Source organism: Clavelina lepadiformis, chromosome 7, assembly GCF_947623445.1.
Source record: "Clavelina lepadiformis chromosome 7, kaClaLepa1.1, whole genome shotgun sequence".
Classification (NCBI taxonomy): domain Eukaryota; kingdom Metazoa; phylum Chordata; class Ascidiacea; order Aplousobranchia; family Clavelinidae; genus Clavelina; species Clavelina lepadiformis.
In genome coordinates, this window is record NC_135246.1 from 2,286,994 (window position 1) to 2,302,685 (window position 15,692).

Genomic DNA, 15,692 nt, shown 5'->3' on the forward strand with positions numbered 1-15,692 from the left:
TGGTATTTTTCTTACTTCGGTAAACGGCGGTCAGTGAAATAGACACTTGTTTTTTCGGCCGCCGTTTACCGATGTAGGAAAATACGAATACGATAAAAAATAATTAGGCTAGTCTGTGAATTGAAATGTATGCTACTTTTCAGTATGAAATGACGTACTAACTTTTCCAAAGTGTAAATTAACCTAAAACCAATCTCCTCTGACCCAAATACTCACTTCTCATGATAAAATTACTAAGCTAGGCTGCAAATTGGAATAAAGCTATTTTTTAATTAAACATGACAAACAATATCAAGATTCGAACCCGAGCCCTCCAGCATACGAGCCCCACCGTAAACCAATACACCACCGCATTGTTTTCTTTACCTCGTCCAAAATGAGAATGATAAACCCATCACCGAAAATCTACCGGTAATCGAATTTTGATTCAGCAACTTCGATAAATGGATGCCGGTGAAATAGGAACAGAAAATAGGGGGCTGAGGGGTTAAAACGTGACAGTGGAAGTATATGCTCTTGGGTGGGCAATTGCACAGTAATGTTCATAGTTTGACTTTAATCTTTAAACCAATTGAAAATTAAGTGCACGGAAATTTTGTCCAAGTTATCAAAGTGCGAAATAACAGGCAATAAGTGCAGCACTGAAGCTCATGAAAAGCAGCATTGGGGGATACGACTAAAATATACAGGTTCATGTTGGACAGACGTATCTGTTGAGTTAAGCACACTTTAGGAATTGCGACATGACACAGCAAAATTTAATTGGGTAATGTTTCATTGTCACACTGCTGCGGAGCTGCCTAATACCGCACCAATCTATCAATACAATTTTCTCGGATCTGCGAACTGAGAATTAACATCAAATTAAGCCGAAAATATAACAGCTCTTGACGCAGAGATCATGGAAGTACGTTTGAAAGGATTAATGCAAAGAATACATTTGTCCTTAACCTGAAAGTTGAACCTGTGAAACATTTTGTACTATTTGAAGACTTGAACCAAATAGTTCCACTCGAAACACTGGATGGAACCACTCGTACCATTCGAACCTGTTTTAGAAGTGTCGGTATTGAGTGCGCCTATTACCTATGCCAAACTCTGCAGTCTCGTCCTGTTACTGTCAGGCTGTTACTATAATGATAATAAACAAAAGTATCAAACCAAACTGCTTTAACCGGTATTTATGTTTAGACCTAGCCATATATTCAACGCTCATTGTTTAGCCTATTTCGACTTTTAGCAGGCTGACAGAAAAAATGTTGGCTACTTTGGGGTTTCCTAACTTTGTACAAAATCAACTTTGATTGTTTTCGATCTCAGTTTTTCATTAGGGACATTCCCTCGTTGGGCGCGGTTCATAGACATTAAAGATTTGCAACAAAGTCAAAACAAGAAGCGGATTTTTACCTGGATTCCTCCCTTTTTTAATCATGGCAATAACTCACCAGGTTAATAATTTTAAAGCCTGACGTGGATTTGTTGGGTTTCTGTTTAATGACTGCTCACTAACATTAGGTTTGCCGTGATTCTTGGCCTGACTATCAGAAAATCTAACTTCTACTTCAAGACTCCATCCAAAAATGTTTCGAAAGCGTGCCCTTACGTAAGAGCGTAGTTCACATGTTTTAAGCATTGTAAACCAGAAATTAAATGCTTTTCTTTAAACAACTAAAACCAGTCTCCTGATTCTTGCGTACTTCACACATTGTAATGCATTTATTCCAATTTCCAATACAAACAAGTGGAATAGTGGATGGTTAAAAAAAAAACGCACATAAGATTATCCATTTTATGAACCGGATTTCCGTTTTTGTGGTTAAGAAAAGGTACAATAGTGAAGCCCACAAGTACACTAAAGGATAGATAGTACGACTTAAATAAAAAGTATAATAATGTCATAAGAAAATCATGTCTCTACATTCCCTTCAACTACGAGATTTATGATGAATAGTGGATACACAGACTACGGCGTTTATACAACACACTGGCGATAACTAGCATAGCATAAAAGCATAGACAAAATAAAATATGTAGGCCTATACTGACAGCGCAGGCTTGCAGTGTAGCCATGGTTAATTTTGCTCCAAGTCCACAAACGTTGGAGTTAGCTTAAGAAGAATCAACTTTGTTTTTCAAGTGAGAGGAACTGTTATTAGTTATAAAAAAACGCAATAATCGGAAAGTGTTCGGTTCTTTGTCTGTACCGGTATTTTATGTGTAAAAGATGCTGCTGCAAATGCAATGTTTGTCGCTAATATTTCCCCAGTAAAGATTACTCCAGGTCAAAACATGTTTGACGGTAAACGCTTGCAATTTTGCTTGATATGTCTAGATTAAAAGTATCAACAGATGCTAAAATTTCTATTAAGGATTAATTAACATATATTTTTGAAAACGTATTTGTTAAAGTTTTGAAATAAACACGAAATAATAACCATCTTCACCCTCAAAGATTACATACTCCGAAAAAAACACCTTTAACCTACTGAATGATTTTAGCGAAGCCTATGGCTTAGCCTATAATTAAATATTTAAAAAAAACGGTCGTACGCCAAAAATCAAGCCAAACACAACGACGCAGCTGCCACCAATGCATTGGACAAACTCAACTTTCGTCAACTTGTCGTCGTTATCAATCCTTTTAAGACTTAGAGCCTGTGTAAATTCTTGATGAACTTATTGTTTTAATTGTTGCTTGCGACGTACTACCTTTTGTCGTACCTGCTACATACGTATTGCTTACAACTTATATCTGTGTCATTGTCTTTTGATTGAATTCATTACAGCCACTAACATGGTTAACTAATGTATTTTGCGATTTGAGTTTAGAAAAGTTTGCCATGTATACATTTCTCTTTATGTGCTATTTTTCCGTAATAAAATATCACCTTTTACTAAAGATTTCCGTGTTAGGGAGCAATACAATGAGTCTTAAGTATTTTTCTACCTCGCCATGGCGAGGTAGTCTTGGTTCATTATTTAAGAGTTAAGCACAACAGTTTGTCACATTACTTGCATCGTTAAACGAACGTTTATGCCGGCTGCGTTCGATGCTCTGCGTCATTAGCCTACATGCTGCCATTGCAATGAACTTGGTTGAAGTTAAGTATGCGCTTGGCAGACAAAACCGTGTTTAAAGTCAAAGCACGGCACCTAATAAGTTACCACACGGTATGGGCTTATTAGGTAGATGGGCTGATACAAATACATAATTAATACTAATAATGAAGCTAGTCTATGGTTTTGCCGGTTATGGCTAGGCAGGTTCCTAATAAAAATGAACATTAGACCTACCGGGACTATCCATAAATTGTTTCTGATTTCACTGCAAGACAACAACACATACGTCACTAGCACGCTCCAAATATGGGTGATAGCTGGAGCAAAAAGTGGAAAATGCGTCGTTAGGACGACGACAACATCAAACAGAAGATGTCATCAGAACTTTATTAACAAATGTCAAGTCAGAAGGGTTGACATTTTTTATAGTTTATTCTGTCGTAAACTGTAGATGTAGATGTTAGATGTAATCGTGTCTTATGCTGCTTATTTCCGTTTCATGAAACAGTGATTTTCTGAAAAGAATAGTTCAACTTGAAATAAAATGAGCCATTTAGAAAGATATAATCACAAAGTAATGCAATCTGATATTGACGTCATAAACAGCACAAATGCAAAAACGTTATTGTGACGAGTTTCATTAATTGGGCCGCCAAGATAACACCACCTTAAGCAAAAGATGTGTTTTAAGCGTTTTCGGCAACGATGTAAAATGGACCTCTTCAAATACTGCTGGAGAACTAACAGTAATATAAACATCTGCATGTTTATATAAAACTTACGGCTTTAATGCAAGCGGTGTACCATAAACATCTTAGCTTCCCTTTGTCCTCTTGCGGTTTTGAGAGGTTCGTGTAAAATAGGGTTAAAACATCTGCAAACACTGTCCGCGGGTTCTTTGTGTTCTCGATTCGCTGATTGCATTGAGCCTGAGACATAATTAACTCGACCTATCAATTATTTTATCATTCCACAGCTTAAGCCATAGCATGAGATGAAACGTGCAGTTGACAAAGCTCGATGGGGTGAATCACAAAAGCAATTATTTAAGAATAATAATTAAGACAAGATCGATATTACAACTGCATTTCATACAAAGATCTTGTTACCATTAAAATCGGTGAAAGTGTGAAGTAGGTGTATACCTTCGGCAAATAACATTGCAATAAATAACCTAAGTCTACGACTATAAATAAGACCACAAAGGCGGCGCTTTACAAGAGCCAGTGGCCACACTCCAACCTGCCACTAACTTGGTGCCACCAAGTAAATGTCCAGCGGAAATGACATCAATGTTTTAAAGGCAACTGAAAACAAATTTGTGACTAAACGTTGTTCGGGTTTGGTTGTTCGTTGTTCACTAAACATTTTCGATAAATGACCTTTTTCATAGTATTATAACTGCATTTCCAAAATAATTCAAATAATTCATTCAATTCAAATACATCTTAAAAAACCCAAGACACATAATTTGATATCAAGTATTTTATTTTCAGAAAATCAACGATAAATCAGAAATGTGACAAAAAATTCCAAAAAACTGTACAAATATAATAGAAAAGATTCAATTACTATCTAGGAGTGACGATGCTTCATATGGAAAGGACGCAAGGAAACTGTCGTTGTCTGTCCATGTTGGTCGATACTTGCCATTTGTTGGTGGCTGGATCATAGAACTCAACTGTTTTGGCAGCTCGTCTATAAAATGTGTGCAAAAGTTTTAAAAAAAAGATAACCAACTCCTGATTGTTATGCAATAAAGTATTTGTTTAATCATAAGCAATTAATTTTCAAATTTCTGAAACAACAACTTGCAACAAAATTTCAAATCGGAGTAAAAACCTTAAGCAGGGGAGAAATGAAACTGCTTTGTCACAACTAAATCTTGCAATTATCGACAACAATGAGCAATGGAATTAATCCTGGATTTGGTGGTATAATAAATTTTATCCTTGGACTGAGTGAGTGTTTGCAGAAGTTAAACCCGGCAATGAATCCTCATAGTTCGAGTTCGAACACTTGGCCCCGGTTACCGAGCTAGCCTTTGTGCAAGTTCCGATTATCGAACATTTTTACTTGTCCACCACTCTAAACTCTGTTGTTGTTGTATAAGCCATTGTGAACAATCAATGCTAAGTTTAAGTCGTATAAAGAATTTACTTTGTCTGAGGATAAACATTCAGATCCTTTACATAAAATTGTGCGAGCACATTGGTGTAATCAAGTATCATTTAGTGTATGTTTAAAAACAGATTGAAACCACATTAGCGAAATTACAGGTCTTAAACTTTGAACAACATTATTACATCAAAATTAGGGAAACAAAAGCACTTAAAAGCTGATCTTCTTAGTGGAGGTTTCAACCTGACTGTTCCAATATCCCCAAGTCATTTTTTAAAGACTCGCTGAAGCCAGCAGCCCATGAGCCTAATTGAGCTTCTCCACTCGTCATTACTCACTGACTATATTCGCTTTTTAGTGTTTCAAGTAGGCTTTATAAAAAAATTTCTCACCCTCCAAACACCCATATAACGCCATCCACTACACAAGCTGATCCACTATATCTTTCCTCATTCATAGATGGAACATCAAGCCAAGTTTTCGTGTCCAGGTTGTATTTTTCAACAGAAGAGAGATGATTTGAACCGTCATGTCCACCTGATTTAATTCATTTAAAGAAAATGAAAAGTCATAAATCTCCTTAAACATTTGAAAGATAATTGCGCTTGCAGCAAGACTCACCTATCGCGTATATTTCGTTGTTTAATGCAACAGCAGTTAATCCAGATCTGCAGGTTTTCATTGGTGGAATATATTCCCACTTTCCGTGTTGTGGATCATAACATTCTGCTGTGTTTGTTGCATAGCCATCATCCAATCCTCCAAGCGCATAAAGCAAACCTTTCAAAAGAAACCATTAATCAATCAAACACATCACTTGGGCTTAAAATTCGAGCATTTTGCTCCCTACACAATACATGGAAAAGCAACTGAGCTGAGGCATGAACTAAAAACCTGGAGCATGGATATTATCATTTTCTTTTGTTTAGTTTGCTTTCAAATTTTCACACAATTTTCTCAAACCCTCTTCTATCAACTCTCATTCTTAAAACAATTTGATAAATGCGATTTATACAAACAACCATGTTGCAAATAAAAGTTTTATTTTAAAAGGATCTGTTTTGCTTTCAGTTTAAAAGTCAGGTAATGAAGATAATGATGTCATTGTTATTTGCTTAATGACGTGTCGTAGACTTGTTTATTTAACACAATTTTTCATCAAATATTTTTGTTAACTAAATATTAAGGAATTGAAAACTCTTGATGGAATATGGCAAGTGGGTTTATAAAACTTTGTTTAATTAAATATTACAACCAAAGAAACATAAAACCAACATATTTTTAGTAGTATCAAGAATTTCCAAATAACACTTAATTGGAACTCACCTCGTGCACTGACCAACGCGTGGTAAATTCGCTTTTCATTCATGTTTCTTATCGAAGACCATTTCCTCTCTTCCGGATTGTAACTTTCACATGATGATAGACGACCAGTGTCATTCATACCACCAGCACAATAAACAAGACCTACAGGTCACAATCAGGTGGAAATTTATACGAAAAAAAATTTATGTATACAGAAGAACAACTATTTCTCGAAGTAGAGCCCATGATATTTAATATAATACGCAACACAGCAATATTGAAAATATAAACCGAAACAATGGCTACTTTGTTAACAAAATATATATTTCGGGTAAAAACATCACAAACAATGCTACAGGCAATGTAAAAAATGACAGAGCGTTAACTTACATGTAGGTTTATTGCAAAGGTCAAAATAAATTGGTATCACATCTAACCAATGCATTCTTCTTTTGATCTAAGCCATTATAATCCATCAGCAGCATACACTTTGAAATGCTGCATAAACTCCATTACTTTGAAACTTACCATTCAATAATGTTGATGCAAATGCAAATCGCTTTTCTCCCATAGAAGGCAAGTTGCTTTCCCACTTTGGATTCTCATCATTCAAGTCCAACATCTCAACAGAGTTGTAGTAATGACCATGCCACCCTTTACCACTACCACCCATCAATAAAATTTGTTGATTGTAATTTACAGCAGATGCATATCCCCGAGCAATGTTTGTGTCCTGTATGATGAATCATCACTGCAAATGTCAATATTCATTCAACTACTGCCACTCATAACACTAAGAACAGGTCCGGTTATTTTACAACGTTATATAACATTAATCAATGTTCTGACATCACAGTAACTGGACAACAACAACAAGACATTACTAAGCTCAGGTTTGCTTTGAGCATTTTTGGTGACGCTTGACTTATAAAATGTCAACTGAGCAAAGATCCTTGGTCTGACGTAAAATTAAACACTTTCCAAGGAATTGTTTAACGTCTCAATCAACAAGTTTTCTTGATTCAACAATTATGAATTGTTCACATTAATGACTCATCGACTCTAAATTCAGGCAAAGACATCTTATATAAAGACGTACGGCTCAGTTTCCAACCTCTTAAGTTCTGGGCTGTACGCACAAAAAAACAACTGGACTTGATCATTAAACTTTAGACAAAGATTTCACTTTAAAGACAAAAACAACAAAATAGGTCTGACCTTAAATACCATTAAGTTGCCAACAAAGTAACTAGCACAGGAAACATAATTTATTAACAATGTACGAGAACTAACATGTGTAGGACATGAACATATTTCCTTCATCAGAGTAAGAAATGACTGTAATTGTTAAAATCAAAGTGTTTAAAAATTTATAACGACTCCATACGAAAGTAGCTACAAGAAAAAAGGAAATTTCCAGTTTACAGACAAGACGAGTCAGTAAACGATAATAATAGTCACAATGGTATTGTTTAAAATAAAAGGCTGTGGTGGTAGCAGATGTGGCAAAGGCAAGGTGCAAAAAATAGCATTGACTGATCATATAATGGTGAAAATGATGTAACACATTTAGTAATTAAGTAATTACAAGTAATTAGTAATAATAATGACGGGCGTGGGATTAGCAGATTAGTCATAAACTTTTAACAAAATGATGAACTATTTTCATAAGATCAGTTAATTTCTGTTCTCAATAAGTTTAAGTTTACATTTTACGATAGAGGGTGCATTCAAGAAAACTATGAAATACACTGATAAGTGAATAAATTTATATCAACTGAGTTTAAATGATAGCTTGATACTTAAACTGAATAGATCTCACACATCTATTTCACTCGTTTTGTTAAAAATGGGTTTGAAAACATGACCAACGTTAATTTTAGCATTGTGTCAACTACTTAAAAATCTTGAACCTATTTGTGTTATAAGCCAGTGAAGCTTATTTTTCATCAACCAAAAACTTTTACTTCAGCAACCCCTGTTTCCAATAAGCCTGTAATTTTTGCATAAAAATCTTCCGCTCAACAAATCCACATTTCTAAACCTGGCTGCGAGTTTTATTTATCGAGAGTGAAGATTGCAAACATACCGGCATTTTACTCCACTGGTTTGTCTTGGTGTGGAAGTTGACAACACTTTCTTCACAAACCCATCCACCAATGATAAGAATTCTATCAAACTGACCTGAAACATAAACATCTCATACAGAGTTAACTCAAATCTAATGAAAAATCATTTGGTGTCATTATCACCTTTCTTGAAAGCAAGACCTCTATGCAGAGACCTGAACCAAAGACAAAATTATTCGATTATTTTATTGCTTAAGCGATAGATGCATATGTGGTAAATAGAAAAAAAAATACGTGTCCATACCATAATATCACATTTATATTCCACGCATTTAAATAAAAACAATCACAAATTTTCATAAAACAACGACAAAATTGACATGAGCATTTCAAAACACCTGACCTTTCTTTTTCTTAAAGACTTGAGCACCGGACAATCGGGAACTCAGTGACATGACGAGCAGATTCATACACTCAAGTGAATTACAAACCAATTCCTAAAATACAGAGTTTCATATAAATATGTTGAGATGTGTTTGCTTTATATAACATAGAAATCAGCAGATGTGTTTCATTATAATACATAGAAATTAGTTGATGTGTTCATCTCATACAAAACACTGGTCATATGGAAATTTTGTGAACTGCTTAACAGCAATGACATATAACAGTAATAGTGGAAATTAAAACGCTGCAATTAGTAGCGAGGAGTGATGTAATCATAGTGAACAGAATGTACAAGGCATTTTCAGTAGGTCTTTGATATGCCAGCAGTTGCGATGTCATATGTTCAAAATGACAGTTATAAAAGGTTTAAGCTTATCGATAAAACTTGTTTTGTCCTATTGTATTAGCAAATATTGCAACCACAATTATTTTAAATAAAAATTTGAGCACAAGTAAAACTAAATATCATACAACTTACTTCTTTGCGGACAACATCATTCAAAAACTCTGAGGATAAATAATCCAGTTGAATAAAACAAAACAAATCACTGAAATGTTCCTTTCTGTCACAAACGCCATGTTTTGTCCAGCTTATCACACTCCTGTACTTGTCCTCGTCGATCAATTCCTGTCAAGTTATTTATAACTTCAATATCTCTTCACATTTTCTCTGAATTTCTTATCAAAAACTAAAGTAAATTTAATAGACCAAGCTCATATTTTCTTTTAAAAAAAGTTTTAATTCTAAGTTTACTTCATCACTTTCCAACTTCAGCATATACTTGACATCATCAATACCAAACTGAAGGAAATCTGCACTTTTCAAAACAGCTCCCAGGTTGTTAGAAATGAAAGTTTCAGCTGCTTGAACAAGATCACCCATGTTGTATCGGTTTGAATAAGATCGAATTTTCAAACAATTTTCTCCATTGAGAGATGCTTTAAAAAATATCTTGCACTGTTCTTTCAAACCTAAACAAATACAAACAGAATTTGGACCAACTTATTCATTCAGGAAAAGTCGCACTTTGAATAATGGCCACGCTCAAAATACAATCTTCTATCAGAAAGTTTCAACACTAAACAGCACGACCACATTTCATTAATTTGTTTGTTCCTCAGATCTGACTTTTTTAACTTACCGCTTTCCTATATCAAACCTAAATAGTTTCATATTAGCAACACATGTCCACATGAAAAGGCCAAACATATGTCTAAAGTTACTAAGAAGCATTCCAGAAAATGCATTCTCAATATAAACTTAAGAATAAAGAAAAATGATAGAAAAAGGTGCAAGTGTGTTGTTGTTGCAAATGGTTGCTAACTATTTATCGACTCAAAGAAAACGTCTTCATCACATGAAAAGATGTTTTGCAGAGATCGGTGAAGTTTTCTGATAAACGAAGCTTGCAATGCCTTGTATTATAATTTACATTAACCAGATACAGTGCAATGTCACACATCAATGTGTAATAACGATAATAACGACAACAGCCATAGTTGCAACACTTGAACAAAAAAAACTAAGTTGCAGACATGAAGTGATAAGCATAAGATGTAGTGTACTGTGCACCACTAATCCAACAAACTGGAGGCAAATGTCATAACAGTTAAAACTTAAGCCATTGCTACATTGATGCAAACGAGGCACTTGCCTCTGAAATTATCCGGAATTTTGGCTCAAAATATCTTCACTGTTAAAATGCATTTTACAACGAACTTAACCAGGGATGTGCACGATATATTTACCTTCATAAAATTTACCCTTGCTACGGTACTGAATATCATAGAAATAGCTGCAGTAACAATACTTACTTGTAATGCGTAGATATTCTGCTGCTTCCAGTACATCATATACATTGTCATGAGTGAGAATTATGCATGAAGTGTATATGAAGTTAATGATCGATGCCATTGTTGGACCACTGATTTCTTTAACGCTTCCTTCGTTCGAATAACTTTCCTTCATCTATAAAGAAAAAATTAATCAATTTACTTGAAGCAGATGTTAACATAAATAAGCTCATTCCACCTTCGTAGTAAACATTTTCTTGAAATATTCCGAGATTGAACCAATCACACATTTGTGAACAGGGAATTGTTTTCCTCCAGCTTTTATTGTAAAATCACAGAAGTCCTTTGTTGTTTTTCGATCCCTGTGACAATAGAAATCTTTTAAACCACATAGCTAACTGTGCACTACATTAACCAAAGTAATTATTAAGCTTTTTATTTTAGGGTAAAATTGCTTAAAACTGATTGATTAGTAGAATTGATTCGTCAGCCTAAAGCATACGTGTCAAACTCCCGGCCCGCGGGCCACATCCGGCCCACTTTACATTAAAACTTGGCCCGCAATGCTATTTTAAACATAGAACTATTTCTGGCCCGCGAGATCATTGTATAGCAAAACTTACTTTTTTCAAGCAAGAAACAAGATTATAACAAATCGTAAAATACAGCAGCACAACAGTTGCCCCACAATACGACAGAATAAATCGATTTATTCTAACGCTTGTAATCTGGGCTGCTTTTTTCTTTATTGTTTGTTAATTCTTTAATGCTTTTGCAAAGAGAAAAATGAAACATACCGATGTAAGAGAAGAATAATCAAAAATAGCCCAGTCAAAAATCGTCAAAAACATCAAAAATTTGGTGTTGTTTCGCTGCCTGTTCCAACTCATGTTTCTTGTCACGAAATGTTCAATCAAGTTTTATCCTTGACCGGCCCGCGGCGTTAAATAAGTTTTGAGTTTTGGCCCCTGGTGCGATTGAGTTTGACACCCGTGGCCTAAAGGGATGCAGCCTAAAGGGATTCAGCCTAAACGACTGCATAGTATGAAAGCTTTTGACAAAAATTCACCCGTACAGAATTGGGCCTGGTGGCACACTGATGCCCTAGTTCTTTTTTTAATTTATTAACATTTGGCGTTTCATCAACCAGCTTAGTCTGACTTATTATAAATCGGCGTAAATGTTTAAAAGTTTGATATCCACGATGATGAGTCTCTTGTGTCTGAGTGCCACACTTTCCACCAGAGTAATTGTAATTGGTGTAAGGTGTAATTCAAGTAAATTTCACCAATTTTTTGGGATAGATCATAAAATAAGATTTCGAAAAATTTCACAAAAACATAATGAACACTGCTCAATTAGCAACTCACTCATTTAAGCTGTTGAGTATTTCAGTGGCGTGATTGCTTTCCAGTTCCATCTTCTCCAAATTGATACAAGAAATCAATAATATTCAAGTTAAACTTAAAGCTTTGACTTTGAAGCAAAATCCTGCAACTATAAAGCAAAGTTTAAAAAAGTTAAGCAAAGTTAAAAAAGTATAAACTATATTAACCAAACCATCTACCAGTTACAGGGGAGCACAATTACCAAAAAATTCTATATGAGAGATGAAGTGTCCGTATTAGCGCCACCATGCGCTTACTATTTGTGTTATGTTGGAAACACTGCGTTCATGTTGTGAGCGACCTTTTCAATAAAGTCATTCTTTTTTGAAACGTGTTACATGAACGAATGTTACAAGAGAGAACCAGTTTATATCAAGCTTCTCAAATAATTGCTCCTTATCAATAATTAACCGGCAAAAACTAATGTTGCCCGACTGGGTTCTGTTGGTTGTCATATTAACATAAGAACAAAAGGGAATAAAACGTTTAATGTTATCAAGGAACATATTGACAGAGTAAACAATGGCTGCAATGGTTGTAAAATAATGCTAAAAACTTAACTTTACAAAATAAGCTAAAAATCGATATAAGGTTGAAATTGACACATTTTCTGAGCAACTTTGTGTGTTTTTCACCATTGGCTGTGTGGAGCGAAATAGGGAAAAAGCTTGGGATAAAAATAGACCACAACTCTTTTGAAGTCTTCTTGTGCTAAAATGTAAGATTTCCGAAGGTTGAACATGTGTTAAGTGTAATAATCATCCTCGGAGCGAAGAAGGCACACGACGTAAAGCTGTGCTCGATGTAACGTATCAAAGCTGGTTTACACTACAGAAAATTTCAGCACTGTCCAGCGCAAATAACGTTTACATTGCCGTCAAAATTGAGCCCAACCAAAGGAGATTTCCCATTGAAAGAGACTGGTGAACTGTAGTAGGCCTATTCGTGTTTGTCGAGTAGGGCTGGTTGGACAAAAAGAAGACTGAGCAGACTTTACATTAATTATTATAGTACGTTTGCAAGTGGATGCTAGTAACATGGTGTTGTGACCTACCCAGGCTACACAGCACAGCAAAAATTTTTGGCTAAAACAGTATTGCACAATGGAGAGAAGAGCAATCACTAAAAAAGGAGACACTAATTTTTACTTCTTTTTCTAGTACAAAAAGCCATATCTTGGCTACCATAAATGCCGGACATGTTTTGGTCGTTTGAGTTGTGGTGAAAAGCAAGTACTGTACTTCCTTGCACATTTGTTCACCAAAATTTTACTTTTGCACCCCCAAGATCTTGGAAGAACTGCATTACTCTGCACTCAGGATTAGAATTTTTATTTTTCGCTATTGACTGTGGACAGCGTTTATTTCAATGATTGTCGGTTACGAAACTTGGAAGACACTACTTTAGAAAACGACTAGCCGGTTACGCAATTGGTATTTTTCTTACTTCGGTAAACGACGGTCAGTGAAATAGACACTTGTTTTTTCGGCCGCCGTTTACCGATGTAGGCAAATATGAATACGATAAAAGATAATTAGGCTAGTCTGTGAATTGAAATGTATGCTACTTTTCAGTATGAAATGACGTACTAACTTTTCCAAAGTGTAAATTAACCTAAAACTAATATCTTGTGACCCAAAAGCTTATGATAAAATCACTAAGCTAGGCTGCGAATTGAAATAAATGCTATTTTTTAATTAAACATGACAAACAATATCAAGATTCGAACTCAAGACCTCCAGCATACGAGCCCCACCGCTTTGCTTTTGTGATAATGTTCAAACGAAATTGTTTTTATATTCATGAAATTGTTGACCACCAATTGTTGCTCAATCAAAAATCTACCGGTCATCGAATTTTGATTCAGCAACTTCGATAAATGGACGCCGGTGAAATAGGAACAGAAAATAGGGGGCTGAGGGGTTAAAACGTGACAGTGGAAGTATGCTCTTGGGTGAGCAATTGCACAGTAATGTCCATAGTTTGACTTTATTCTTTAAACCAATTGAAAATTAAGTGCACGGAAGTAATGTCCAAGTCATAATAGTGCGAAATAATGTGCAATAAGTGCAGCACTGAAACTCATGAAAAGCAGCATTGGGGGATACGACTAAAATATACAGGTTCGAGTAGTTCAGGTTGAACAGACGTATCTTTTGAGTTAAGCGCACTTTAGGAATTGCGGCATGACACAGCAAAATTTAATTGGGTAATGTTTCATTGCCACCCTGTTGTGGAGCTCACTAATACCATACCAAACTATCAACACAATTTTCTTGGATATGTGAACTGAAAATTAACATCAAATTAAGCCGAAATTACAACAGCTCTTGACGCAGAGATCATGGAAGTACGTTTGAAAGGATTGATGCAAAGAATACATTTGTCCAACCTGAAAGTTGAACCTGTGAAACATTTTGTACTATTTGAAGACTTGAACCAAATGGTTTCACTCGAAACACTGGATGGCACCACTCGTACCAATTGAACCTGTTTTAGGAGTGTCGGTATTGAGTGCGCCTATTACCTATGCCAAACTCTGCAGTCTGGTCCTGTCACTGTCAGGCTGTTACTACAATGATAATAAACAAAAGTATCAAACCAAACTGCTTTAACCGGTATTTATGTTTAGACCTGGCCATATATTCAACGCTCATTGTTTAGCCTATTTCGACTTTTAGCAGGTTGACAGAAAAAATGTTGGCTACTTTGCGGTTTCCTAACTTTGTACAAAATCAACTTTGATAATTTTCGATTTCAGTTTTTCATTAGGGACTTTCCCTTGTTGGGCGCGGTTTATAGACATTAAAGATTTGCAACAACGTCAAAACTAGAAGCGGGTTTTTACCTGGATTCCTCCCTTTTTTAATCGTGACAATAACTCACCAGGTTAATAATTTTAAAGCCTGACGTGGATTTATTGGGTTTCTGTTTAATGACTGCTCACTAACGTTAAGTTTGCCGTGATTCTTGGCCTGACTATCAGAAAATCTAATTTCTGCTTCAAGACTCTATCCAAATATGTTTCGAAAGCGTGCCCTTACGTAAGAGCGTAGTTCACATGTTTTAAGCATTGTAAACCAGAAATTGAATGTTTTTATTTAAACAACTAAAACCAGTCTCCTGATTCTTGCGTACTTCACACATTGTAATGCATTCATTCCAATTTCCAATACAAACAAATGGATGGTTAAAAAAACGCACAAAAGAATATCCATTCTAGGAACCGGTTTTCCGTTTTCGTGGCCAAGAGAAGGAACAATATTGAAGCCCATAAGTACACTTGTAGAGGTTGGTGTCGTTTTAGGATGTTGGAATGCATAGGTTGATGCCGACAGATGCAGATGCAGAGTTTATCGATCTTATCTTACGTTATTGACTTTAGTTAACCTACTACATTAATATCTGACTCTATTGTTGCGTGCGGTTAGAATTCTCTAACCTTATTGACGGCGATGCGTTCTTATTATATTATAACAAATACCGTTTGCCAGAAAAGGCTTTTATT

At 35.4% G+C, this 15,692-nt stretch overlaps 1 protein-coding gene across 3 annotated transcripts in view; it reads right to left on the minus strand.

The window, feature by feature from the left end:
- LOC143465678 (kelch-like protein 12) overlaps positions 1-15,692 on the minus strand; it is a 116,620-nt gene that overhangs the window by 9,794 nt on the left and 91,134 nt on the right. The window contains exons 1-12 of one of the 3 annotated variants that reach the window (XM_076964088.1): positions 12,167-12,295; positions 11,035-11,158; positions 10,818-10,971; positions 9,757-9,974; positions 9,481-9,630; positions 8,954-9,052; positions 8,576-8,665; positions 7,015-7,219; positions 6,508-6,648; positions 5,803-5,961; positions 5,574-5,718; positions 4,393-4,758 (exon numbers count right to left, since the gene is read on the minus strand). In XM_076964088.1, the coding sequence (XP_076820203.1) occupies positions 4,653-4,758; positions 5,574-5,718; positions 5,803-5,961; positions 6,508-6,648; positions 7,015-7,219; positions 8,576-8,665; positions 8,954-9,052; positions 9,481-9,630; positions 9,757-9,974; positions 10,818-10,971; positions 11,035-11,158; positions 12,167-12,216 (1,641 nt within the window). In that variant the 5' untranslated portion in view covers positions 12,217-12,295 and the 3' untranslated portion in view covers positions 4,393-4,652. Of the gene's footprint in view, positions 1-4,390; positions 4,759-5,573; positions 5,719-5,802; positions 5,962-6,507; positions 6,649-7,014; positions 7,220-8,575; positions 8,666-8,953; positions 9,053-9,480; positions 9,631-9,756; positions 9,975-10,817; positions 10,972-11,034; positions 11,159-12,166; positions 12,296-15,692 lie in introns of those variants that run through there. The other 2 variants (XM_076964087.1, XM_076964086.1) reach the window with 2 other exon arrangements.